Here is a 27,125-nt window from a genome sequence, read left to right as displayed (position 1 = left end):
AAGCAACTGCCCGACTTGCGATTGGCATCTAAAGTCATGAGAGTGGGGGACAGCCTTGTAGGACTGAGCCCTCCAGCTGTGGGATCTGCCGCCATCTCCAGGTTGATAGTGTCAGAACTGAAATTAGTTGCAGGCCACCCAGAACCCGCTGTAGAATACAGAATTGCTTGGTGTGGGAAAACTCCTCACACATCTGGTCTCAGAGGTATTGTGAGAGCAAAGGAGAAACAGTGTTTTCCTAGGAATAGACTCCTTAGCCTTCCAAAGCAGTACCTTTATTTATTTAGACTTAGGAAAGAAAAAAAACTCTAGAAAAAAGAAATTTCAAAATCCTCCTAGGTCTTCAGTGAGGGCCCGGGTGCAGGGAGCGGTTCTGGGAGGGTCCAGGCTGGGGTCTTACTGTCACCGGCGGTCACTTCCAGGTTGTGAGCACAGTTCTGCCCGAGTCTCTCGACCGGCCCCCTTTGGACCCTAGCGATTGGCCTGAGCGACTTCTCAGCTCTCGATCAGCCCCATCCCCCTGTGCCAGCTCTTCATCGTACCTATAGACACAGAAACAAAGACACAACATCCCCAGGATTTGGCGCCAAGCACAGCCATTGGCCTGCAGTGACCTGGAGAAGCAGCTGGAGACTTACCCCGCACCCCCACGCCTCCGACTCACCTGCCCACCAGGCAGCTTGGCAACCCACCAACCACCACCGGATGCCACAGGGCATGGGTACAACCTTGTTAAATTGTTACTGGGGACAGTCCCCAACCCCCGCAGCTCACATTTTATACTGGCCATCAGATGGAATTTGAAATGACACCAAAGGCAACATGAGTGACACCAGGGTAGTGGGGGAGAGGACTGAGGACGGCAATTCTTACTCATAGCACCTGAGGGGCAGGTGTGACTGACCCCACTTCAGACAGGGAACAGGGGGTGTGTGGGAGGAGGGGGCCAGGACAAGGGGAGTCAGCAGGTCGCTCACAAGGAAGGCCAGTGCCAGCCTCCACCAGCCGCCCTCCCCACGAACGTGTACGCATCAGGCCTGCGCAGCACCAAGGGATGGCCTGGGTAGGAGGTACAGCCTGGGCTCCCGCTGCAGAAAGAAGCGGCCTGGAACCTCGGTGTCGCGACCAGTTACAGCATCTGGGTGGTCCCTGGCCTCTTTCATGGCGGTAGGGCCCCCCTCATGGGTCCCCTGAGGGCCACGAAGTGCCACCACACCTGTTACAGGCCCTGCACCGCATGGGCTCTGCTGGATGGGGTCTCCTTTCCCCACGGTGACTTCACATCACCCTCATGATCCCCACTTCCTATTTGAGGAAACTGGGGCTCAGAGAGGCTTACTCAGTGTCCTAAGGTCACACAGCTGGTGCGTGTGCTTTAAATAAAGAGGGAGGACTATATAAAGGCCCAGGCTTCAGGGTCCTAATCGGGCCTTTTTACCGTGCAGATCAGAGTGTGAAAACTTTCCGTTAGCTATTGAAGTACGTCCATAGGTGTCGTGTGCTGCTGACCACGTCTTGACTAAGGACCCTGTTATACGCACATGCACATCAAACGCTAAGGGTACTAAGACGCTGCCATACTGCACCCACTGAATTTCCCTGATCGCTGCAAAAGGGTCTTTCTGTTATAGGTTTACTCCCAGAATCAATCTGCGGGTTGAGTGCAGTGTGGGATAGAAACGTCTGAGGCAGAACAACGTAATTTCTGCACTGCGCTCTAACCAACTAAGCCAACCGGTCCGCCCCTGAACAACGCAATTTCTGCATTGTGCTTCGGTGGCAAACTGGGGGCGGGAAGGGAAGGGGAGGGAGGAAGGCCAGTCGGCTGACTGTTCTCCATGCGGCAGGTGTACAGGGTTTCCCTCTGTCTGGATGGAGATGTCAGGAAGACAACACATGGGCCCTCTCTCGTCCTTGTCCTCGTTTCCCTGAGGAGAGCTGATGATGGAGGGAGGCCTCCCTGGGATACCGAAGGCTCTGCCTGTGGAAGTTTCTCCCAAGAAGCCTCCCTGGCCTCTCCCACCCTGAGACGCTAGTGCCCCCAGGCTGCCCGTTCATGTTATCACTCTATTGCCTGTTCCGGGTCTCCATGGGCGACTGAAGGGCTGGAGCGACCCATCCTGCCTGGTTCACGGGCGCCCCCAGCGCCTCCTTCCTGGGAGTGGGTGTGCAGTAAGAATCTGCTGGATGGAGGGAAGACCCACATATGGCTACCAGTTTCACTCAGCATTTTGCTGCTCTGTGCAGCTTAACAACAGAAAACAAACAGAACTGAGCATTTGGCAAGCAGCTGGCTTCTGGGATGGGCTGTGCCCAGGGACGGTGTGGCCACTGATGGAGCTAATTACAGCAGGTAATCAGACAGGATGCTCCTGTCAGCACGTTCCTAACAGCAGGCAGGCAGAGTCCCGTCCGTCTGCCTTCAGGACAGCCCTTCAACAGCTATAAAAGCAGAGCTGCCCTGGACTGCACTGGAGGGAGCAGACGCAGTGCCAGGCCTATGGCTCGAACGCCAGAACGGCAGCAAGAGCACCTATTTGTGGATGCCAGAGCCAGCAGTGTGACTTGGGCAAGTTAAACTGCACCCCGCAGGGCCCCCCCACTCCCCAGGACCCCCCTCCCCTCCCCAGGACCCCCCTCCCCTCCCCAGGTTCCCCCTCCCCTCCCCAGGTCCCCCCTCCCTCGCCAGGTACCCCCTCCCCTCCCCAGGTCCCCCCTTCTCTCCCCAGGTCCCCCCCCACTTTCCAGGTCCCCCCTCCCCTCCCTAGGTGCCCCCTCCCCTCCCCAGGTGCCCCCTCCCTCCCCAGGTCCCCCCTCCCCTCCCCAGGTTCCCCCTCCCCTCCCTAGGTCTCCCCTCCCCTCCCCAGGTCCTCCCCTCCCCAGGCCCCTCCCCTAGCAGCGGCACCAACTGCTGCCAGAGACCACAGCTGTAGGCCGAAAATGGGCTTCTTGACTTTGAGGAAATGTGAAGCAGTGGTGGAGCGAGTCCTGAAGGAAGTGCTTAGCTCTGCACTGCAGCCTTCCTCAGTCAGAGGAATGGGGACAGGGCAGCCAGGCGTGGGCTGTGGGCTCGAGTCCAAACCCCTGCTGACAGCTGTGAGCCTGGGCTCTGTGTGCGCGTGCGTGCGTGCGTGTGTGTGTGTGTGTGTGTGTGTATGTATAAAGTTCACTAACTAGTTCACCCTTTGTTTCTTAAGAATGCAAATTAACACAGGTCTTTACTGTTACAGAAGCGTGTGGTGCGATGCTAACACATACAGGCGCTCAGTTCAGTTCGGGGTGCCATCTTTTCCTCTTTTCTTTGGCTCCCTTTTCACACCCCACAGCAGTGGCACCATGCTGACAACCCAGTACATGTCCTTCCACACTTCTGATAAGCCACCACACACGGAGACGAATGTCGCACGATGGGGTGCTGAGGTCACTGCCTGTTTCACAAGGATTATAAGCTCCGTCCCTTTCTGCAACAAGCTGTCCTGCGCCTCAGGCCCGGCAGCAGAACCACAGGCGCATCTGTCTAACAGCTGCCAACAGTCTGCGGTAGGAACGAATCGTACTTTGTCCAACCACTGCCAGCCTGACGGGCGCTCACTCGGCTCCCACTTTGTCACTACCAACATGTCACTTGACCTCTCTAAGCCTTTGTTTCCGCATCTGTCAAATGGAGCTAATGATAACACTTATCGCATAAGGCTGCTGGGGAAACAAAACGTGACAATGTGTGTACAGCACTCAGCAGTTTCTGGCATGTGGTAAGCCCTAAATGTTACCTATTACCATTTCTTCCCAACTCTGTGAGAGCGAGCGTATAATCCCATTCCAAAGGTGTACAAACTGAGGCTCAAAGCACTGCACAGTTCTGCAATGTCACACAAGTCTAAGTGGTAGCACCAGGCCTCTCCGCCCAACAGTGACCTGCGTAAGGATAAGCCATGGATGTCTCCTGCGGCCACTGTCCCAGAAGCTCACCTGGTGCCTGGCATGTGGCAAGTGCTTCATTAATATTTATTAAGCAACGGACCAGCAAAGGCCTGGTTTCGCACCCACACACTTTCCTAGCCCATATCATGAATACATGAAATACTCTGCCCACATATACCCAGAAAACCCAAGTTGGGCCTTGGCACCCCTCAGTTTGAGACACACAGGGATGACGGCACAGTCACACGCAAACTTACAGAATTTCGTAATTGCCAAGAACTTCCTTTGGGGGTGACTTGTTCCATTTACAGTCTGGAATTTCGCCATTAGGGACCGCGATATTGAGGGTGTCGTTAATCAGGTTATACTTAAGGATGCGATCGTTGGCGGTGCTGGAAGTGAGTGATGGGGACGCGTTCACCTGCGAGGAAAGAAACTGTGTCCTTCACTTGTATCACTCACTGCTTTGGAATGAAACGTGCGCTGCAGACGGCTACCACACGTTCAGGAAAGTCATCATCCTATGATGTTAATAGCTAATGTCTTCAGGGTACCTTGTTTAGGAAGCAGTTTGTTATCGACTTTTATTAGCTGTTTGAGGAACTAGAAATAATGTTTAAAGACAGGACTGAGGTTCTGAGCTACAAATCGGTCATCACACAAATAAAAATTTTAGGTCAAGCTGTACCACAAACATAACGTCACTGTGTACCGTGGATGAGCTCAGTCTGAGCACCAAAAGCCACCCAGAGCTTTGCCAGAACTAGTGAACCAAACGACCCTGAACACATAGCATCGGGGGGTGGAAGTAAAAGGTAACGGGCCCCTTTTTTGCTAAGAGAGTAATACCTCACTAGTAAAGCAATAACCTGACCCAAATGAAGAGCCCATCAGCAAATGGGAAGGCATACCATAAGGCCTCTGAGCAGCTAAGCAACGTCACAAAATCCACGCGTTAAATGCAGCCGTTTACTCCGTGGCGAGTCCCACAGGCCCTCGGTCACCACGTAGTTACTCTTACTTTAGGCACAGTTGGAATGACCTTGGCGAGCCGTTTCCTGAGGCCATGGGAGCAGAGGGAGCAAATCTGTAAGTTGCTCAGGTTTCCCCCAGATCGCCAGTGTGTCCTGTGCTGCTGGCGGGGCATCAAATGTGCACGGGGCACAGTGTGCATGGGCCTCGGGTGCCCCTGAGGCTCCTACCACGTCATAAGACCCTAATTCTTATTATAAATGTGCTGAAATTAAGATGTTATTATGGTAGAAGCAATATTCCCAATTAAGAGCTTAGTGCATCAACGAAAGCTTGACTTCCATTCAATTTCCTCTGTTTAAGACGCGAGAAAACATTTTATTAATATCTATCTATCTATGGATATCTCTCTCTCTCCGCACCCCTCCCCCACCTCTACACACACACACACACACACACACACACACACACACACCCCTCCCCCCTTTGGCAGTATCACCGGTGAGTAACTTGGAAAGCACTGTTACGGAACACAGTTCGCTCTCTGATAACCCGGCTCTTCCAGAAACTTCCTGCAGGGTTCCTGCTGACTTTCCCTACAAGGGGCCACTCACCACAACTTGTTCTTGAGACATGGCTTTCCTGGCTCAAAATGGGACTGAGCTAAAGGGTCCGCACCGCGCACCTTTCTGTGAGCGTGGTGAGAAGACATGGTGATCAGAGGTATACACGGGAGATGAACTAACAGGACGGACGGCCTCCATTCTGACGGTGGGTCTACCCGTGTCGGCTCAGAAGCCTGAGCTCCTTCTCCCAGTTGCAGAGCAAAGCAGGGCAACCCTGCAAGGTAGGTTCCATATCTGGGCCTCAGCGGCTGCGCCAGCACCCACTGCATGGATGCAGTTACCCAGACTTGCCACAGGAAAAGGGTGTATACACCGCGCCATTTCTAGACCTTTCTACAACAGCCGCCACTATATCCCATCTATGCCTTGAAACAGGAAGACGAATCCACTTCCAAACTCTGCCTTCATCTAAAGAAGATAAGGTTCCTTATCTCTGGATGGTATGCCACCGCTTCCCAAGGGCTTCCGGGTCGGTGAGCTCCTTTCCTGAATAGGAACAATGTCCCTCAGGAGGACAGGGCAGAGCCTCTGAGCAGACGCCTCCGGAAGCACCGTGCGGCGTGGGGGCGCCCGGGCCACCGAGCTCCTTCTGTGGTGGGCTCACCGGAGGTTGAGAGGTCCAGAATGGGCTCGTTTTCAACCATCAGCAAATGGACAAACCTGAACATCTGTCCCCGTTATGGACGCCCCAGGCCTGCCGCCCGGCCTGAGGAACGTTAGGCTGGGGGACGGCCGAGCCAGAAGCCGGGCAGTGGTCCCGGGGAGGACTGCGGGGGTGTTACCTCGATCAGCCAGGGCTTCAGCCTGTCGTCTATGATGATGTCGTAGCCGTAGCACTCGAAGCAATGCTTGTCGTTGTTCATCACCGGCTGCAGGGAGAGTGAGCGCGGTTACGGGCCAGCGGCAGAGGGGTCAGCGAGACCAGCGTCTCAGAGACGCGGGACCCTCTGCACAGCTGTGACATGCTGCGTCTCACTTCTGGGATCAGCGGGTCCCCACCTCCACCCCCAACACCTGCTGCCTTCGTCCCTCCCTTCCTTCCTCCCTCCCTTCCTTCCCCGGACCCCCCTCCAGGGCTCAGAGGTGGACACCTTCCTCAACCTTGGAAAGGGATTTAGGAAGCAGCCACTGGTGCCCCCAGGTCTCACTCGTCAGAGGCTGGATAACTAGTGATGAAGCTCTTCCCTGGCACCAGACTGTCCTCGGAGGGGACAGAAGTCCAGCTCCAAGCCCAGCCCCTGGAGTCAAGCCTGTGCAGCCTCATCACAAACCAACCGACACCGTCCCCCAGGAGGCTGGGCCCCTCAGGCCCTCAGGGAAGCAGGGTGCCAGCTCACGAACCTCCATTCTCTGAGACAAAAGTCAATCTGTTTACTTAAAATTTCTGGATTTTCAATTTTCAGTTCCATTTCATAAACTGTTCTCCAGGGGCATAAAAATCCACCAGCCGCTTATTTACAATGCAGGTTCCTGGACCCTCCCCGGGCTGCCTGGATTAAAGCCTGTGGGACAGGCCCAGCAAGCAGCGTCACACGGTGAGTGAAGCACAGACACGACAGTGAGGCCTTTTTCACGTAGTGGACGCGTGGAATCTACTTAAAACACGGGACTTAACACAGGAAACTCCTAAAGGGGAGAGCCTTGTCCAGCCTCTCACTCACTGAGGGAGGAGAACGAGGCTCGGGTGGGTTTCCTCACGTGACCTAGTGGACTTGCATTTTCACTGAGAGCCTGGTGTGCTAAGCCCAGCCAGCGCTGGCCCACTGTCCCCCAAAGCGTCTGCAGGACAGGGAGTCACTAACCCTTCTCCTTCCCCCAACCCCGCTGTCTCAGGCCCTCTGAGTGTCCCACCCTGTGAGCTGTGGTTCCCAGCCAGCCTCTCCATCCTGTCCCATGTTCTGGGTCTGGGGCCCCCCAGCGTTGGCCAGGAGCCCACCTCATGCATCACTGCAGCCGTTTGCTTCCCTGCCCACCTCTCCCCTGGATTCTCCAAAGGCAACACACCTGGTAAAAACAGGGAGACTAAATATTTGCTAAGAGAAGAAAACTAAGTAAGTAAATCCTTGCTCCAAACACCCTCGGAGACTTAGAAATCCAACAGCTTCTCAGCTCCAGAGGCCGAGGCCCAGGAGGCCTCAGCAGCACTGGCCAGATGATCGAGCCATGAGCCAGGTGAGGGCTGGGGCCAGATCACAGGTTTTCGGATAAAACAGCCAACTAGTTCTCAAAGCTCTGCCAATACAGGGGGACTGGAGTGGGCTAGGAAGGGAATGGCAGGGCTGGCTGAATCAGGCATTATGCGTCGCACAGTCACATGTCAACTGCCTGCAGGTTTCCTTCTGTCCCAATCATTAAGTCAACTCCTGCAGTGCATGGTCACACACCAACCGCGTGACATCAGTGCCTGGGACCGAATTTCACAGAGGCGGCCTCTGAGGCTCTGAGAGGGTGGGCACTTGTGCAAAGTCACTTGTTGGCACACGGTGGGGCCCAGACTGAAATCTCCCCTGAGCCCAGAACTCCACGCCCACTCCCCACTGTGACCCCCCCACCCAAGCCATTGAGGTTCAGAAGGCTTCCGTGGGGCAAGAGCCGTAAAACAGCCCCCAAGACACGTCTCCAACAATGAACAAGATTAACTAGATACTGGGTTTTTGGGTTTTTGGTGTTAAAACTGGGTTTTCCTTTTCCTGTAAACCAAAGGCAAAGATGAAAGCATGTGAAGTGCGTACGTAGCACTGTGGGAAATGGGAAGAGCTCAACTCAAGACACGAGGACGTCAGGGAGCCCACCCGAAGGGTCACCTCTTTCTATCTGTACTTTCCTTTGCGTGGTTGTTTCACCCAGGCTTTCCACACACAGGTGGAATCAGTACAAGCTGGCCTTTTCAAAGGTAAACATGGCAGAGAGGGCCTTAGTCTCCCCGAGGCAGCAACGGCACACGCTCGCGACTCCGTGGAGCGGAGGACGCTCTTTCTCACACCCCTCAACTCCAAGCGTGGGGGACACCTACTGCAGTCGGCCATGGTGGCGATTCTGTAAGTTTTTTAAACTTTTAACAAAAGAATGAGAAGTACCCCACCACAGGCATACACACTCCACGGGACGTGTCACCGGCTCTGGGCCCAGGCCGTGTGTGTGTGTGTGTGTGTGTGTGTGTGTGTGTGTGTGTCCTCGGGTCCGGCACAGGGGGCCAGTCTGTCAGGAGCCCGCTCAGCAGGCCGGAGCCCCCACGCCTGTCCCTTCACTTCCTGGCTCCAGGGCCTGAGCCCCCATTTTGTTTTTGGGTCACTGGGGGTGACAAACACCTCAGAGAGCCCGTATGTGAAGCACTGAAAATAGCGGCCTGCATGCTGGTGCTCCAGTTTATTCCTTTCCTTTCCCCCCAAAATAGCTGTGCACCTGCTTTAGAAGTGGAAGACAAAACACAAAAACTATAAACTAGCCAACAACCATGAGACTTGAAGTTAATAAAAAAGTGGGTTATTCACTATGAACCAGCAAAGCAAGAAGCCTAAAAATGAAGCAGCTGATGCAAGTCTTCCTCCGAAACATCAGCTTATGCCAAAATATTCACTGTGGATTCGACGGGCACAGAAGAGCTGACAATGCTGTCAAGGGGACGCTCCCGGGCCCGTGGCCACAGCAAACGGCCTGGCTCCTGGACACCCAGGGCAGCACCTGGCTGGAAGTGGCCCTCTCCCTTCACGAACCTGCCTCAGCCTCTGGCAGACCAGCAGGAGGCGAGACCGTGAAAACAGGTACTTTTAGCACAGAACAAGCAGCGCCCCAGTGCCTAAGCGCCTGCCGGGCTGTGTCCCGCCGACCCTATCCCCGTACTCACGGCCACAGCCTTCAGCGACTGCACAATGATCCAGTGGATCTCGTCGAACAGCTTGCTGGTCACCTCCTTGCCTCGGGTGCTCTCCAGGTAGAGCGCAGGTTGTTCACAGTCCACTTGCCCCCGTGGATGTGGTTGTAGTCTTCCTGGCAAAGGGATCAGGGCTGGGGGTCTCAGGCAACGTGCCCGAGGAACCCAGGGCCCTTGAACATTCCCCAAGAGCCCCTTCCCTCCTTCAGGTGGACTTGGCCCCACGGGGATCTGGGTCTCCTACATGCGCCTGTTTTTAAAATACTCAAATCTGGAATATTCTCGCAATGAGTCACTTATGCCTTGTAGCACATGCTGTAGAAGGCAGCTCCCAACCCCTCTTCAAGACCAAGGCACCTCTTACCCTCGCTCTGGGGGCTCCAGCCACCCTGACCTCCTTCCAGCTCCTGCACTGCTCCATCCTGCCACAGGACCTTGGCACAGGCTGGACACTCCACTAGAATGCTCTTTTCCCACCTCCACCTGGGTAACCCCTGCTCATACTTCAGGTCTCTGCTCAAGCCCCACTTTGGTAGGGAGGCCTTCTCCAACCACCAGGACAAGGGGACTCTCTCATTCCAGGCTCTTCTCCATCTGCATTCCTTACTTTCCAAGCACACATCTCGGGTGGGGATTACATGTTCATCAGTGTGGTTACTGATGACTGTCTTCCTTCCCCAGACTCGAGGCTCCATGAGAGTGGGGACCAAAGCAGTTTTGCCCATCACTGTAGCCCAGCACTTGCTCAGTAAGTATTTACTCAACGAATGACTAAGCATGAGCGCTCTCACGTAATCCTCCCAACAACTCTCTAACCTAATAATATCATCTCCTTTTACAACGGGAGAAACTGAGTCTCTGAGAGTCAAATTAACTTGCCCAAGGTCAGAGAACTAGAGGCAAGGCTTGAACCTGGGGCTTCCTTTGTCCCCACCGCAGGCTAGTTCAGCTGATGGCCCAGGACAGCCACACCAGATACTTAGGGCTCCCCCTCCCTGTCAGCACAGGGCATCCTGACATCACCCTCCCGCCTGCCCACCCTCTCCTGCAGAAACAGAAAGAGACCCACAAAATCAATCCATTTCCTCAAGCTCCTGCGAGAAGAAACACTTACCCCGTGCTTCTGAATGGCGACGTTGGTGAGATGAACAAACATGTTGTCCAGCTCGCTGGTGCTGGGGGTGTACTTCACCGTGCAGAAGCGGCAGAACCCAAGCTTGTACCTATGTGGGAATTCAGGGCAATTCAGTACTCCGAGAAGCATACAAAAATAGCACCTTGTTCTCAAACAAGAGCTGTGTTTTGTTTGTTTCAAACTTTGAAAAGCACGGCTTTTTAATTTTTTAGGATTCTTTTTTTATAACAGCTTTATTGAGGTATATGTCCTATGTGCCATCTAACTCACCTAAAGGGTACGATTCAATGGTTTGTGGTGTACACACAGACTTGTGCAACCATCACCCCACTCAATTGTACAGCATTTGCATCACCCCAAGAAGAACCCCTGGAAGCATTACAATCACTCCCCGACCCCAGTGCTAGGCGAACACTAACCTTCCTGTCTCTAAAGATTGGCCTATTCTGGGTGTTTCCTATAAACAAAATTACACACTATGTGGCCTTTTGTGCCTGGGTTCTTTCAGTGAGCACATGTGCCAAGTTAAAAGAGCTTTTAGTTTTAAGACTCCCACTAGCAAGAAGGTTTGCCATTTTAGCCAGTACTGACAACGTGCCGGGGGTTGTAGAAAGGCCATGTGTCACCAGCCCACAAGCTGGCGCTAAGGAGTAAGTGTGACGTCAGAGCGCCACCTTAAGGATGGAAACCGAACCCGGGGCTCTTACATGTAACAGCGCAGCGGGCGGTACGTGGACACCAGGACATACAAGCGCAAGTCGAACTTCCTCCCGCCGATGAGTAAGGGGTTGTTAATATAGAGCGAAATCACGTAGGCCTCCTTACTGGACTGAGACACAAACCTGAATGCGTCAGAGAAAGCCAAAATTAGATGGCAAAGACCAAAAGTGCCTTTAGTCGGCTGGTAACCAGCTCCCTGCCTCTCATTAAGAGAGAAGACACAGGTGAGATGGTGTCCACTGGGGACAGTGGCAGCAGCTCCTGGGAAACTGTCAGCGAAGTGCTCCTTGGGCTGACCCCGCCCCCAGGGGCTAGCAACGTACTGCACAGGAGAGGGAGTCACTGCCACTCCTGGGAACTCCTGACAGGTGAGCTTTCACCCAACAGAAAGGATCTCACTGACAGCTGTCAAGGACCCCGCAGAGGCGAAGAGTGAGCCCTGAATGAAGTCCCCTGGTATCCTCAGTTCTGGGGGGCCCCAAACCCAGGGAGGAGACTTGACCCGGCCAGCCGCCTAGCGTTACACATACAGTGGTACCTCGGTTTTCTAACGTAATCCTTCCGGAAGACCGTTCGAGTTCTGAAATGTTGGAAAACAGCCAACAGCTCGGCCTCAGGATCTTGCACTCAGTGGAATCCGCGTGACATGTTCCACTTCTGAGGCGTGTTTGAAAACTGAAGCATTTACTTCTGGGTCTACGGCGTTCGTAAACCGAAATGTTCGTCAAAGGAGATGTTCAAAAACTGAGGTACCACTGTACTGCTGTCCGCACACACTGACCGGCGCTTGGTGTATCCCTACCTCACCCGTGGGTGGTGCTATCAGTGTCCCCAGTTTACCCAGATGAGGCTTCTCAAAGACAACAAAACGCACTGACAGTAAGTGTCGGCGATTCGAGTCCCAGGTCATAAGCAGGTGCTGTGCCACCTCCGAAATACCATGACCGGATGGATGGGTGTCACACCAACTTTTGGAACAGAGTGGCCTGCAAGACTTCCTGCTCCGGTGACCTTACGCTGGTTTATGCACCATTTCCCTCTGCACCTCGCCTCACGGGAGAGTCTACTATTAATGAAACTACTGTATCCACAGGGCCTTGCCCTGATGCCACATGACAAATGACGTACACCCGCAAGAGCAAGCCAGGGCCACCCAGCCCATGGCCAACAGCCTGACGGATGCCACGAAGCTGCCAGTGAGGAGCCACACGGAACAGCTGGTTTCCCCACTTACGAGGATGTTTTGCTGTCCCGAGACCACTTTTTGATTTGGGAGAGTTTGTTGATCAGAAAGATGCCCTTGCCCTGGGCTTTGCCACAAGGTTTCATGATCCAGGTGCTGGAGGGGCTTTTCCTGAACTCTTCCACAAACAGGTTGTAGTCGGCGGGCAGCATGTAGGTAACCGGAACAAAGTCTGAAAGGTACAGTAGAGGGGACATGGTGAAGCAGCCCAGCAGCGGCCACAAACAGAAAGCACTGCAACTATTACCCCACACACACACGCCCCAACCCGGCAAGGGATTCTGCGGTTCGTTCCCTGTACAATAATGTTACCTTTATTACCTGTGTGCTAAGCACTGTGCAAACCTGTCTCATCTAATCCCTACAGCACCTGTGAGCTAGGTGCTATCATTCCTTTATCAGATGAGGAAACACAGGCTCAGAGATCTCACTTACATAATTTTGCCCAGGTATGTCAAGGGATTCTGACACTATCCACCAGTCCAACTTTTATCACCAAACAGGACAGGGACACACGTGCTCCCTGGTTTGTCAACAGATGCAGTAACCCTTCGTGGCCCTTGGTAGCTCAGGAAGTGGTCCTCCATGCTAAGCAGAGGACATCCTCTCCCTTATAGGAAGCACACGTGCAGGCACTCATAGAAACTCAGATTCCAAACTTGGGCACCCACCCCCCATTCTGGAGACACCTGCAATAAAAGAGGCACCCTCACAACTTGCACCAACACGTTCACCCATCAGAACCAACAGTCGCCATCTCGATGCCTTCTGCCCTTGAAGCAAAAACTCAACTATTTATTTAAAAGCTGAGGCCAGTGAAAAAGGCACAAACCCAGATAGAGGTATTTTCCATTCTCATCTTTTTCTGCCAGAGGACTCCCTTCTTTCTCCAGCTCTTTCCTGTATCTTTTAATATTCTTCACCATCAGATCCTTCCGGGTCAGTTCGTAGTGGTTCGGAAAATGGTTGACGATTTGATCGTCTGAGAGCCGATAGCCAGTTTCGACACTAAAGACATTTCGGATGGTTTGCACGCTCATCCTAAAAGAGAAGCACCGGAGGGACACGCAGGAGGCAGGCTCAGAGGGTGTCCACATAGAGGTGTTTTCATTAAAGCCGGGAACTCTGCCCCGAAGCACGCTCCCTCAGAGCCCTTAGCCACTGCCCTCCATCACCTGGGCCAGGGTACCCACAGGGACACACAGTAGGTGTTCAATAAATATTTATCAATTAAAATAGCATTGGATTCAAATATATGGTGATGGAAGGAGAACTGACTCTGGGCGGTGAACACACCATGGGATTTATAGATGACGTAATACAGAATTGTACACCTGAAATCTATGGAACTTTACTAACAATCGTCACCCCAATGAACTTTAATTAAAAAATAGCATTGATTATTGATAACCAACTAATGGAAGACAGATTCTTTCAGACTCTGAAGTCAGGAAGTCATTTACACAATATTTGCACCCACAGTCAGAAAAGGACAGGGACCCCTTAAAACCAAAGCCCCAGGGGTTATTTTTGGCCTTACTGAGCACTTCACATTCTTGAAGCAATCTCTGACGGTCCAGCTAAACTGGGCTGCACCCCACTGAAGTGAGAAGAGTTAAAAGAGAAATGACTTCCTTCTAATCTTCTAAGGAAGCCAGTCAACCTGCCGCTCCCATCCGTCTGTCCTCACCAGCCCCACAGAGGCCAGGCATGGATAGGAAGGACAGAAGGGCTGGCACTGCAAGGGAGCCCCAGTCACAAAACAGGGCCGGGGGTGGTAGCCTCCAGCTCTGTGGTCCCTGCCCCCACCCCCACCCCAGGGCACCAACCTAGAGACGGGGGCTGGAGCACCCAAAGGGTTTCCTTTGATCCTGTGATCATTAGAAAAAGGACTTTATTTATTTATATTTTTTTTTACTTTTTACTATGGAAAAGCTCAATCATATGTAAAAGTAGGGAGAAAAGTCTAACAGAACCCCATTACCCAGCTTCAACAGTTGTTGCTATGCAGCCTGCTGTTTTGTCTGTGCCCCACCCACTTCCAAAAAACTGGCTTGGTTTTCTTTTTTCTTTTTCTCTAATTATAGTTGGTAACACTGGCTTGTTTTGAAGCAATTCACAGACATCATATTATTTCATCCAAAATATTCCTGCAAGAACCTCTAACACTCAAGGACTCCTTTTTATATTATACATTATCCTATTTTACACTGCTATCACAACTAAAAAAAAAAGGAGAAATTCCTGAATACCATCATATATTTAGTGTTCAAATTTCTCTAATTGTCTGACAAATATTTTTCACAGTTTGTGCCAGGCCTTTGGAGCAGTTGGTTCTCGCTCTCACATCTGTTTAAATCTACACATTCTCCCTCCCTCCTTTCTTTGATTTCTTATGCAATTTACTGGGTGAAGATGCCATGTCATCTGTCCTGCAGGGTTCTCCTGGGTTCCTTATTTGGCACCCTCCCCTGGCCCCAGCACTTCCTATAAATTAGGAGTCAGACTTAGAAGCGTGATGAGCTGCAGGTGGCTTCTGGGTAAGACTGCGTCCCGGGTGGCCTGTACAGCCACTGGCAGGCACATCCAGCCTGGGGACCTCTCCCTTTGCGATGTGTCAATGCCCAGAGCAGTGCTGTCCAACAGAAAGAGATGTGACCGATAACTGAGCCGCACAGGTAATTAGGAACCTTCTAGTAGCCACATTAAAAAAAAAATTGTTTTAAAAAATAGGTGAAAATAATTTAATAATATACTTATTTAACCCAATATATCCAAAATCTTACCATTTCAATATATAATCCCCACAAAAAGGAGAGATGAGAAGCCTTACATGTTTCTTCAGGCTAAGTCCCCACAGTGCGGTATTTCCTACGTCAAGCACGTCCACTGGGACCAGCCACATCAGTGCTCAGAGCCCTGAGGGGAGGGGTTCCCACCCTGGACAGACCTCAGTCCTTATTTCATTAGGGTTACAAAATGATGATAGTCTACTCTTTCGTTCCTCCTTCAGTGATTAGTGGGAATATTTCTCCAAGGAGAAATTTCCCTTCATCAACGATTTAGATCCCCGAAAAATAGTCCATACAGGAAAGACTGACAAAAGCCTGATTCTTTCCCTTTATTTATCAGTTTTCAAAATAATGAGCTGGTTCCCGACCATCCTCAGGTGTGTAACGAGTTGTGTTCTGGGCACCAATTACTGCAACACAAACCGCCCAATGTGGGCGACGTAAGACAACCATTTTATTCTATTTCGTGGTTTTGGCTCGAGAATTTGGGCAGGGCTCAGCTGAGCTTTTGCTCCATGTGGCACTGTCTGAGGTCACGTGGTGGCATGCAGCCGGCGGATGAGCTGGTCTGGAAGGTGCAAGAAGGCTTCATTCACGTGTCTGGCACCTTGCTGAGCATGGCTGGCAGGCCCCCCACAGCTGCAAGTGCCACACGCATCACCCACACGCAGCTTCTCCAGCAAGATAGTCCCAGCAGTCGGGCTTCTCACCGGGCAGCAGCTCGGGGCTCCTGCACAGGGTTCCCAGACAGGAAGTGGACGCTGCTGGTTTCTTGAGGCCTTGCTTTGGTCAAAAAGAACGCGCCACTTCTGAGACAAGTCCTGAAAGGCCCTGAGAGCTTACACCCTCCCTCCTGGACTCCTGCCATCACCACGAGAACAAGGCCAGGCTACCAGGCTGGGAGGAGATGAGAGATTTTGGGGAAGAAGCCCCTGTTGTCCTAGCCACGGGCATCCTGGACCAGCCAAGCCCCAGCTGACCCACCAGGTGACAGGAGGTGCATGAGTGAGCCCCGGCAGACCAGCTAAGTCCTGCCGACCAAAAGAACCACCCAGCCAAACCCAGAAACTCATGGGCAATAAAAAATGGCTGTTGCTTGAAGCCCCTAAGTTTTGGGATGTTTGTTACGCACATTAATTTGGCAATACCTAACCAATACAGCCGCTCTGGCAGTCTCTGCTTTCACGTTTCCTGTCGCTTCTACTTCCTGCCCACAGGTAAGCTATTTTTGAATAGTTGTTATCAGAATACAAGTAGTTTCATAAGATGTTTTTCTTCATACTTGTTATACAATTTTCCAAACTGCTTTATAATTGTTATAATTATTTTAATGGCTATACTGCAACCCACTCAGTGAACGGATTTACCTTTCCCCAACTACTTACCATTTAGTTGTCTCTACTATGACACCTAACCAACTCTGAAGACCTGACAGGACACTTACTGCTAAAACAAAAGCTCTTAAGATATTAACTACCCAAAAGTATACTGTTTAGTTCATCTCTCATCCTCTCTTTTTTGTTCAGAATAGCGCCAAAACGCTTATTCGGTATGAAGAAGGGGGACACTCACCTCCTCCCCCAAGCACTGATTATCCACTGAAGAAGCCAAAAGAACTCACTGAGCTCCTGCTAAGCCCATGACAGAGCCTGGGCTACAGAAGTAAGCAGAAAACCCTGTCCTGTTCAGCCTTTCCTTCTAGAGCGCCTGTGAAACAGTTCTGGGTAAATCATTTCACTTTACCGACGAGAAGTCAGAATACTAACTAGACACCAAACCATGTGGGTGCTGAATGACTCCACAAATGCCCTCTGTCCCTGCACTCCACCCTCCCGTACGGAAACTCGGCCGTGGGGTACAGTGCAGGTAGCTCTAACTGCCCTTGGGAGCACAGCAAGGTCATCCCCCGATCACCGCTGGAGGTGGAAGCCGGGGCCCGCTCTGCTCTGCACCTGGGTTCCGGCCAGGCTCTGGGGATGCCGGGATACCCAGGCAAGGTGCTCACTCTCAGGGGTTCACAGTAACATGGAAAGAGGTGACTAGCGAGTGAATCACGGCACGCAGCATCTGCTGCATGACACACGAATACAGCAGTATGGGATCCCGCGAGAGGCACAGGTGGCTTCCAGGACGGGCCGCATGTGTGCTGGTGCGTGAAGGAGGCCACATCTCTCAAGACAGCAGCGGGACACTGAGTCTTGGGGCGGGGGCGATGTGTAAGGTGAAAAAGCCCCTGGAGACCCTGATGCGCTGCCCCCTAACCTCAAAGACACTGCAATGCTCTGGGCCCCGGACTGCAGAGGGTTGGACGGCAGAGGCCACCACCAACCAGATTTGAGTTTTGTCCTGCGAGCCTGCCAGAGGGTGGCGCTGCCCTGAGGCAGGAAGCATGCTTCAGAGGCTCTGACCGGCACCTCTGAGGACACAGGACCTCACCCCCAGGAAGGGGCAAGAGGGGGCAGGGGGAGGAGTCCAGGACAACTCTCAGGTTCCTGGTTGGGTGGAGTGCCACCCAGGAGGCAATGCCAAGTCACGGCTTTGCTTTCCCGACTCTACCTCACTTTCCAGTGGTTTCTTTAAATCAGTCCAAATAGGACCCTCTTGCCATCCAAGAGGGAAGCAAAGGGAAGCACAGAATCCTCTCCCCCAGTCCTCCTCCCGGGCAAAGAGGGCGCTGGCTTCCCCAGGGCAGACCCTGGGCGCCGAGCGGAAGGAACACTAACCAGAGGGGGCTGGGCTCTGGTTTCTCCCCCAAATTCCCACGGTATTAACCACACTCAGCTGTTTGATAAACAGAAGTGTGGGCAACTCCACAATGCAGACGAGCCAAGGGCTCCTCGTCCTGTGCTCCTGCAGCGCCACGGGGTGAAAACTGCGTGATGTGCGGCACACGATGGCACGGACGCCTACCTCGGGGCGTGCATTCTGTCCTCAGGTACTAGAACGAGGAAGAAAGCAGGAACACAATCAAGTCCTGCTTTTCATACTCACCAGTAAAAATTCCAGTCCTCATTTTCTGTCACTTGGATCCATCCTCGCTTTTCAAAGTTATTTATCAGCACTGACTTTTCGATATCAGTGACCCATTTCACTTTTCCCGCCATAATCCTGGAAGAGAGAAGTTCTCAGGGCTTTGAAACTTCTACAGTTTCCCCCCACCCAAAGGAATCCTTTACACCCCCCAGCTTCCACCCCCACCCTAAACTCAGTCCCCTGCTCCGGCAGTGGTTCTGAGTGAGGGGCGATTCCGTCCCCCCAGGGACATCTGGCAATGTCTGGAGACATTTTGTTGGTCACAGCTGGGGGTGTGGGGAATGCTGCTAGTGAGCAGAGGCCAGGGATGCTGCCAAACCTCCTGCAATGTACAGAACGGCCCCCCACAACAGAGAGCCCCAGGTGACCCACCACCTCTTTCAACAGCCCAACCGTCCCTCTGTGAACCTGGCCTTCATCAGGAAGACAATACCCAAGGATCAAAGAAAGAAAGAAATGCAATCTCCCTGCAAACTACAGCTGACGTCTAACCACCATATAAAGTCATTAACTGACCTTACATCATGATCCAGGTGCAGTCAGCAGTCACCATGGAAACGACGGCTGAAGCACAACAGGAAACTCATCCCCACGTGCTGTTACCTCGGCTCCCAGCACTGAGCCTTCCCACACACCTTGCACAACTCACACCCTTTGGCAGTGTCAAAACCCACCGCAGAGGGGAACTTTCTCTCTCTCTCTCTCTCTCTCTCTTTTTCTCTCTCTCTCTCCCTTTTTGATTTCAGCCCAAAGAGCCCTGTATCCCTGACGAATCCTGCTCATGTTCTGCCCCCTAGAGTCCAACTGCAGATGTGGGATTTCAGATGAGAACCACCCCCAGCCAGGCAGCACCCACACCACAACCACGGCTGCACAGTTCATTCACCCCACTTCACACTAATCTCTCCAGGGCAACCTCACACCAGTCACTGACTCCCACCGTGGGGGTAACGCAGAAGCGAGAGCAATAGTAGAAAATGGTAAAGGCAGCAAGATCTACTTGTACTGTCATCAGATGCTTCCGGAGGTATGACCCCAACCCAAGAAGGCACATGGGGCAAATATTCTCACCCTCACTTTACGGAGCAGGAAATGGAGCCTCTGCTTCCGCTATCCACCATGGGGACCCAGGGTCACTAAGGCTGGACGTGTGACATCCAACAGCTCAGGCTGGACCTACTACCAGAGGTACTTATGGAGCCAACGGCAACGTCCAATTTCTCTTCAGTTTCACTGACTCTTGCCTCGGGTTCTTACCTAAAATCAAATTAACATACAGACAGACTCTAACAGTTTTACGAACAGAGCAAAACTGTGACTCACCAGGGTATTCAGTGGGTGGCATCTTCTGTTTAACACATATACCCCAAGATGCTTTTAGGTTCTCGGGTTGTGATAACTACTTCTGAACTCTGTTACTTCTTGGCTCCTGCTGACCTTTTGCGCTGCCATGTCGCCCCGTCATTTCATACACCCCTTGTTTCCACCACACACAACCATCTCCTTGCTGTTCCACACACACGTGCGACCTTTCCCACCCGCCAGCCTCTCCTCGTGCCCATCCCTCCAGCCAGGGCCTTTCTCCACTGCTTCTCATCCAACGCCTACCAATCATGTGAGCAAGACTCAGTGCACAGGCCACTTCCCCTGGGGAGCGATTCTCATTTTTCGCTGGAATCACTATTTCCCGCCTCCGAATATACCTCTCCTACCACCTCTGTCAGCTCGCAGAACCTCCAACTTGCATTTCAGTCCTTTGTGGGCATTCCTTCTATAAACCCATGAGGGCGGGGCTCTCTTAGTCACTTGTTCCCCTCTCATCCCACTGATTCCTTCTAGATTGAGGTGTGGACATCCCCAGCAAAGCCCCAGGCCCTCTGCCCCACGCTGTCACCTCCAGCACCTAGCTCGCTGACACCTGGGCAGCACACCGGAACTACTCATTGTGTGAGTGAGGGAACAGACAAGTCCTCAAGGGTCAGTCCTTTGAACTTGACTCTTTGCTTTCAACAGTCACCGCTGGAGATGTGTCAGGGGTTGCATGGTGTCCTCCGAAAACATATGCTGCAGCCCCAACCCTGCACCTGGCCATGCGACGTTATGTGGAAGGAGGGTCTCTGAGGTTAAGATGAGCTCAGTCAGGTGAGCCCTAATCCAATGGCAGGTGTCCTTACGAGGAAATTTGGACACACACACGCAGGCGAGAGCATTTGTGGGAAGACACAGGGACACTGACAGGGAAACTGACACAGAGGGAAGACAGCCACGTGAAGATGGAGGCAGAGACCAGACTTATGCTGCCACCAGCCTGGGCTGCCTGGGGCTACCAGAGGTGGAAGAGGCAAGGAACCCTCCAGACTCTTCAGAGAGCGCACGGCCCTGCCAACTACTTCATTTCAGACTTGTGGCCGCACTAAGCCACCAGTGTGTGGCTCCTTGACACCGCAGCCCTAAGAAACTAATGCAAGATGCAACCACACTAAACACTAGGCAAAAAAGAATGAGACATTTATGCCCCTAACAAGTCTTTTATAAATATATGTATCTGTGTGTGTGTGTGAGACAGAATACAGTCAAGTGATGAGCAAAAAGTCATTTATAGTTAAAAAAGAAAAGGAGAGAAACTAAGGCCACCTCTCCTTTGAAGAGACAGAGGCCCTCTTTTCTGAAATGTGCCAATCAGTGTGGAAACCACCACCAAGAACCGATGGCAAGGTCGCCCTGGGAAGAACCAAAGGATGGACAGCAGCTCGCTCCACACCTGCAGCTCGGAGACCAGGTTCGTTCCCAGCGCGGACATGTCTGAGCTGCAGATACCGGCCAGCGCCCTCGGCCTCCAGAGTCAATAAAGTGGGGACGGAAGCACAGGTCCTTCGCATAGTGCTGGGATCACTGCAGTCGGGCAGGTGTGGACCCCCTCACAGCACGTGCTCCGACTGTTAACTGGGCTTGAAACAAGGGCGTCAGGCAGGCCAGGCCCTGGGGAGGCGGGGGCTTCAGGCTTGGGGCTGTGCTGCAGACCAACCCACCCTCCCAGAGAAGGTATGAATTACATGTCTATATACATATCTGTTAGGTTGGTGCAAAAGCAAATGTGGTTTTTGCGATGATTTTTAACCTTTTAAACCACAATTGCTTTTGCACCAACCTAGTATTATCACTAGAAACAAGAGCCACCACCCATTAAGCACTAGGATGGTGGGCCGCTGGGTTGGGCAGCCGTGCTCATTCTTGTCCGCTGGGTCTATCAATACGGCTCACAGGGCACCCGAGGGCAGGCATTCTCTCGGGTATAGATGGGGGAGGGAGGCTCAGGTATTAAGAGGCAGAGGTGAGATTGCAACCAACCTGTCGTCAACCCACACGGCCTCCCTCCCACTCCCACACCGTGCGTCTCCCATGTCAAGCCTACGCAGGGCAGAGGGTGGGCTGATTCGCTCCGTCCCCCAGCACCCCGCCAATGAGGGGGCTCAGGAATCATCTGCAGAACAGACAAAGGAACCAGCTGGCCAATCCCACAGTACAGAAGCCAGGGCTGACGCCTGCCCAACCCTAATACTAAGACCTTTTCCTTGGAAAAGTAAGTCAATACCTGACGTCAGATCGCTTTCCTGTCACTTCCTCCTAAGACAGATAAAAAACAGTGGGGTTAATGGTAGTGTATAAGGAACCTGACACTTTACCTCTCTACTCACTCGTTCACACGAACTGGGGCATCTGAATTTTAAGCCATGTGGTCAGGCACTTTCAACACTGAGCATCATACCAACCTAACCAGGAAAAGCAGAGAGTGGTGTGATCTCGACTCTGATCACAGCTTGAAATCGAGGTGGGCTGTCACCACCTGGAGTATGTCAGCTGCAGAAAGTCATCCTGACACCAGACAGTTGTTGGTTATTTCCAGAACACAATGTGGGTCCCACTCCCGGGGCAAGTGGGCAGAGCCTTCGCACGCTTGAGAACGAGCTTCCGCAGGGGTGGCCCTGGGCTATCCATAGTTTAGCTTCTGTCCAGCCACTGTGTGCCAGGCCGGCGACGGGGAACATAAGTTTGCCTGGGACAAGACAATGCTAATCCAAGGGAGGAGGCAAGAGATGCAGTCAACAGGCCGTCAGCCCCAGGGCAAAGGCTTCAACAACCCAACCAAGTTCAACTGTGGCCTTGGGGAGGGAGGGCCCAGTAATCCAATCCAGCACCAAATCATGTCAGCTCCACCCCGAACATTCCAGATCCTTGGTGTCTCTCCCCGAGTCCCAGAGATCCCAGACAACCACAGCAGGCCCCAAGTGGTTTCCTAAGTGCCACGAGTGAATGGGTCACCCCACTGCGCCCATTCTTCACCCAGCAGCAGGCTGCTCTTTCTACCCACACAAAGCAAATCACGTCACTCTGCTCATAAGCTTACAGTAGTTCCCACTGCACTCAGATTAAAACTAAAGGTCCACCCATGACCTACACGGCTTCCCTGCACGATCTGGGACCCCGTCACCTCGTGGGCCTTGTCTCCTGGCACCCTCCCCACGCACCACGTCCCCTCTGCAGCTCCTAGCCTTCCTTCAGCTCCTGACACCCACCAAGCTGCATCCTGTCTGACGGCTTTGCTCTTCCCCCATGTCTGGCCCCTTCTCAAAGGTCAAATCCTCAGAGTGGCTTTCCCATCTCCACCTCGACCCGCCCCACTTACAACACTGTCACTGCTTCTCTACAGCACCCATGGTGCAGACAGTTGCTTAGTCTGGCCCAGCGCCACTCAAAGCACAGCCCAGGAACCGGCACCATGGGCATCACCAGGGGTGTGTTAGAAATGCAAAGTCTTGATCCCCACCCCCAATGATGCACCGATTCAGACTCGCTGCGCTCGCGGAGCAGGGCCCAGGAACCTGTGTCTTAAGCTCTCCGGTGATTCTTAAGCATGCTCAAGTTTGAAAGGAACTGGTCTAGTGCATGCCTTTGGTTCCTTGGTGCTTACCTACCCGTCTTCTGTCACATTAGCAAAGCAGGAATGTGGTTCCACTTTATCTCCTGTGGAATCCCCAGCCCCCAGAACCGTGTCTAGTAAAAGCAGGCACTCAATCAATATTCGATGAATTAACAAAAATGAAGACGTGAACTCCCGCCACACAACGTCAGCCAAAGGCGGCGGCTTGTGTTACTGAATTAGGCCTAGCCCGGCCCTGCAGGGGAGACAAACCTGTACACCATCACCCACGACGACGGCCACAGCTTTACTGGCACATGGAGGAGGAGCCGGGAGTCTAGCTGATTTCCGCTGAGTGAGGGAAGATCTCAGAAAACATCCGAGCCTACAACCTCAGGAAGGCAGAACTTTGCTAAGAGGCCTTTCGCGTCCTAGAGTTATGACTACTCTCAGGCAAAGGCAGGGACAACCTGAGTGGAAACAGCAAGCAGGGGAATCACCTCATTCATCTGGGTCCAGCCATCTAAAACGGGAGCCCTCTCTGCCCTCATCCCCACGAGCCTAGACTACCACTATCTCTTTCAATCAAGTCCCAGCTAGGCCAGGATTCTAGGGCATCTGGATTCTTTTCTAGCTAGTCTTCTTTGAAAAATGAAAAAGCACCATCTTTAAAGAAGTAACAGTGTAAATGACAAGTCCACCTCCGCGCTGCGTGGGCCTTCCCAGCTGGATTGCCAGTCCCTCTCCTCCCCCCCTCTGGGTGACAGTGCGACACACCACGTGACTCTATTCATGCCTGTAATTCCTTGCAGGCAGGGCAGGACGGATCTTTTGCACTGCCACCGCCTAACACTGAACGGTGCTCATTAACTGTTTTCCGAACAAACAACCACTTTGCAAACCGTAAACAGCTTACGATGATCCTTTTACTTCTAGACGAATCCCCTGTAATGCCCCAGCTACTCTATGGGGTGGTGAGTACCTCCGCCCCCACCCCCGCTAACTAATGGGGAAACTGGGAGGGGAGATGCCTGGGTCCAGACCCGAGAGAGGAGAGCAGGGCGGGGAACACACGTCTCCGGCCTCCAGCCCAACGCTCCCACCACAGGTGCAGCACGCCCGCCAGATGCCAACAGAAACAATGCAGATTTGCAAATGAATGGAAAAGTCTAGGAACAATGGTGTGTTAGGATAACCAATAATAAGAATTCAATTACAAGGATCGGGCGGCACAAAGGAAGTCATAGGAACTCGGAGCAGGAAGAGGGGCATAGCAGTCAGAGCATTCTTCCCGAAGGGCGCGGGTCCGACGAGCAGCGGCTAAACTGCGCCGTAGCGGCCGCGGAGACCTCGACGCCAACCCTAGCTCGCGCATGCGCACTCGCCCACCACCGCACGGCCACACCCTCGGTCCCCGGAGGCGGCGGCCTCCGCGCGGGGCCTCACCTCTGGGCGCAGAGCGCGGAGCAGGGCACCCCCGCACCGCGCCCCGGCGCCACCTCCAGTCCCACTCCGGCGCTCACAGGAAGACGCCGCCCGCCGCCCGGCTGACAGGCCGGCAGCGCGCCGCGCCCTACTTCCGGGCGGCGCCCTGGCAACCGAAGACGCGACGGCCGCCCCCACGACTGCTTCCGGGGTCAGACTTTTCCCGCACGTCTGTACGTTCTCCGCCCAGGATCCCGGTTTATTTTGTGCTGAGATCCTAGGAAGAAGCGTCTGGGCTCCCGGAGCTTCGCAACCCTCAGGGCCCAGAAATGAGGTTGAGAAGGGTCGGGGAGCAGGATTGAGCTTGATAGAAGGAGATAGAGCGGCGTGATGATGGGGGCTCTGGATCTAAGCCGCTCTTTATCCCCTCTGCTGCTCAGCTTCTGTGTCTGTAAAATTGGGACATAGCACCAACCTCGTACAGTTTGTTGTAAGATTAACGTGATGTGTTGCGCTCAGCATGTAGTAATTAATAAATGGTGTACTCAAAGGTCAGCTCATTTGTGAACTGTTCCCTTGAGCGTGGGGCAGGTCTAGTTCCTCAAACTATATTTTCTAAACTCCCTCTGTTAGGAAGACGCAGCCTGGCCTAGTGAGAGACTTAAAACTGAAGCCAGACCTGGACTGAAGCCTCCTTCTGGCATTTAGGCTGAAGTCGCGTCTTAGTCTGTTCAGGCTACTATAACAACAGACACCGGAGACTGGGTGCCTTCTAAACACCACAAATTTTATTTTTCACAATTCTGGCACCAGCAGATTCCGTGTCCCGTGAGGCCCCGCTTCGTGGTCATAGACAGTCATCTTGCTGTGTCCCCACATAGCAGGAGGGGTGAGGGAGCTCCCTGGGGTCTCTTTTATTAGGGCACTAATCCCACTCATGAGGGCTCCTCCCCCATGACCTCGTCTACTCCCAAAGGCCTGGCCGCCTGTTACCATCACATTGGGGATTAGAATTTTATCATGTGAGTTTGAGGGGGCATAAATGTTGTACCGTGAAAGTAGCTCATGAAAGAGAACACGAAAGACCAACAGCAAAACACTGAAGACCAACAACATTCAAGAAAGGCTCAAAATTCAGCTAACGGAGAACTGAATGCCAAGGAAACAGATAATATACTAGATCAGAAGTCGGCAAACCGCTGGCCACAGCCAGCCCTCCACCTGTTTTTTAACAGCTCGCAGGCTGAGAATGGCCTATACCCATTACCGTGTGCAATCAATTGGTAGGCAACACACTAAACCCCAATTAAGTGAAATTTATCCCACTTCCTCCCCCAAAAAGAAGTCCATTTTCTCATTAGTAGACCTGTATTACCAAAAAAACTTACACCCAATGATTATATTTTTTATTTCATCAATAAAAAAGTTGTGAAATGTGGAACTAGTGACAAGAGGTTGTATTTGAACCCAGAAAACCTGACTGTTCACTCTACTGCCTCCCGGAAAATAGAGAGCAGCCTTCTGGAAAGACGTGCGTTTTCTAGGTGGTGCTCTGAGCTTTGCTTACAGGGATTCCTGAAACCTTCCCACAACCCTTTCCAAGGCCTCTGTAGCTCCTTTGGTCTGCCATCATTTACGTTTAGCACCATCTAGTGGAACCAGCACTAACCAGGAATCTGACTGGCCAAGTTCACACCCCACCTGCTACTGTCCTTCCCCAGCTCCCAGCCTCCGTGTTCTTCCCTCAGACTGAGGAGGTCAACAGGGCCGGGAGGACCACACAGATGAGACTGTGGTGCCGAGCACCACTAGTTCACAGTAGGTGGACAATAAACGTTGTCTCCTGGAGGAGACTTACCTGGTTTTCTGAGGCTGGTACCGTGGGGCCAGGTTCTACCATGGGAGACCTGAAATATCAACTCATCTTGGGACAGTGTGGCCCAGCCCCTTCCAGCCTCTACTGTCTGTGGCTTCCTCTCCCTGGGCAGGTGGCCCCGCTGGGGGCTCCTCAGCCCCCAGAGAGCAGTGCTGTCATCATGTGACCCCGAGGCCCTTCTCTACCTTGACTATGGTATATCCCTTTACCGAGCTCTTCACACACAAAGCTGCTGACAAAGTCTGTCTAGGGGTCTTTTTTTCACTAAGAACCACCATTTCGTATTGACGGATGGCCAGAACCAGCTGCAGAATTTGAGGGTCCTGCCACAAAACGAAAATGCGGGTACCCTTGTTCAAAAAGTACTAAGAATTTTAACATAACTACAACAGCATTAAACCAATCACGGGGCAGGTCTGAGCATGTGGGCCACGTACAGCTGCCCAGATTGCAGACGCATGAAGCCGGCCCTACTGCGTGCAGGACACTGCCCTAAGAGCCTGGCCAGAAGACCCTCATGGAACCCTCACAAGAACCTGCGCAGTGTGTGGTGTTATCCCATTTTTTTTGGTGTGGTAAAATACATGTAACAT

At 52.7% G+C, this 27,125-nt stretch overlaps 1 protein-coding gene across 1 annotated transcript; it reads right to left on the bottom strand.

The window, feature by feature from the left end:
- Window positions 1-262: 262 nt before the first annotated feature.
- TTLL1 (TTL family tubulin polyglutamylase complex subunit L1) lies at window positions 263-24,831 on the bottom strand. The gene is given in 11 exon segments (XM_033118575.1): window positions 263-542; window positions 4,179-4,342; window positions 6,302-6,388; window positions 9,364-9,455; window positions 9,458-9,506; window positions 10,505-10,613; window positions 11,233-11,367; window positions 12,480-12,660; window positions 13,321-13,529; window positions 18,272-18,388; window positions 24,678-24,831. Coding segments are annotated over 10 exon segments (1,269 nt in total). The 5' UTR covers window positions 18,385-18,388; window positions 24,678-24,831; the 3' UTR covers window positions 263-412.
- Between the last annotated feature and the right edge of the window lie 2,294 nt (window positions 24,832-27,125).

The sequence above is a fragment of the Rhinolophus ferrumequinum genome, chromosome 10 (assembly GCF_004115265.2).
Source record: "Rhinolophus ferrumequinum isolate MPI-CBG mRhiFer1 chromosome 10, mRhiFer1_v1.p, whole genome shotgun sequence".
In the NCBI taxonomy this organism is placed as follows: Eukaryota; Metazoa; Chordata; class Mammalia; order Chiroptera; family Rhinolophidae; genus Rhinolophus; species Rhinolophus ferrumequinum.
The sequence above is the reverse complement of the archived record's forward strand: the minus strand, read 5'-3'. Positions and strand labels throughout refer to the sequence as shown.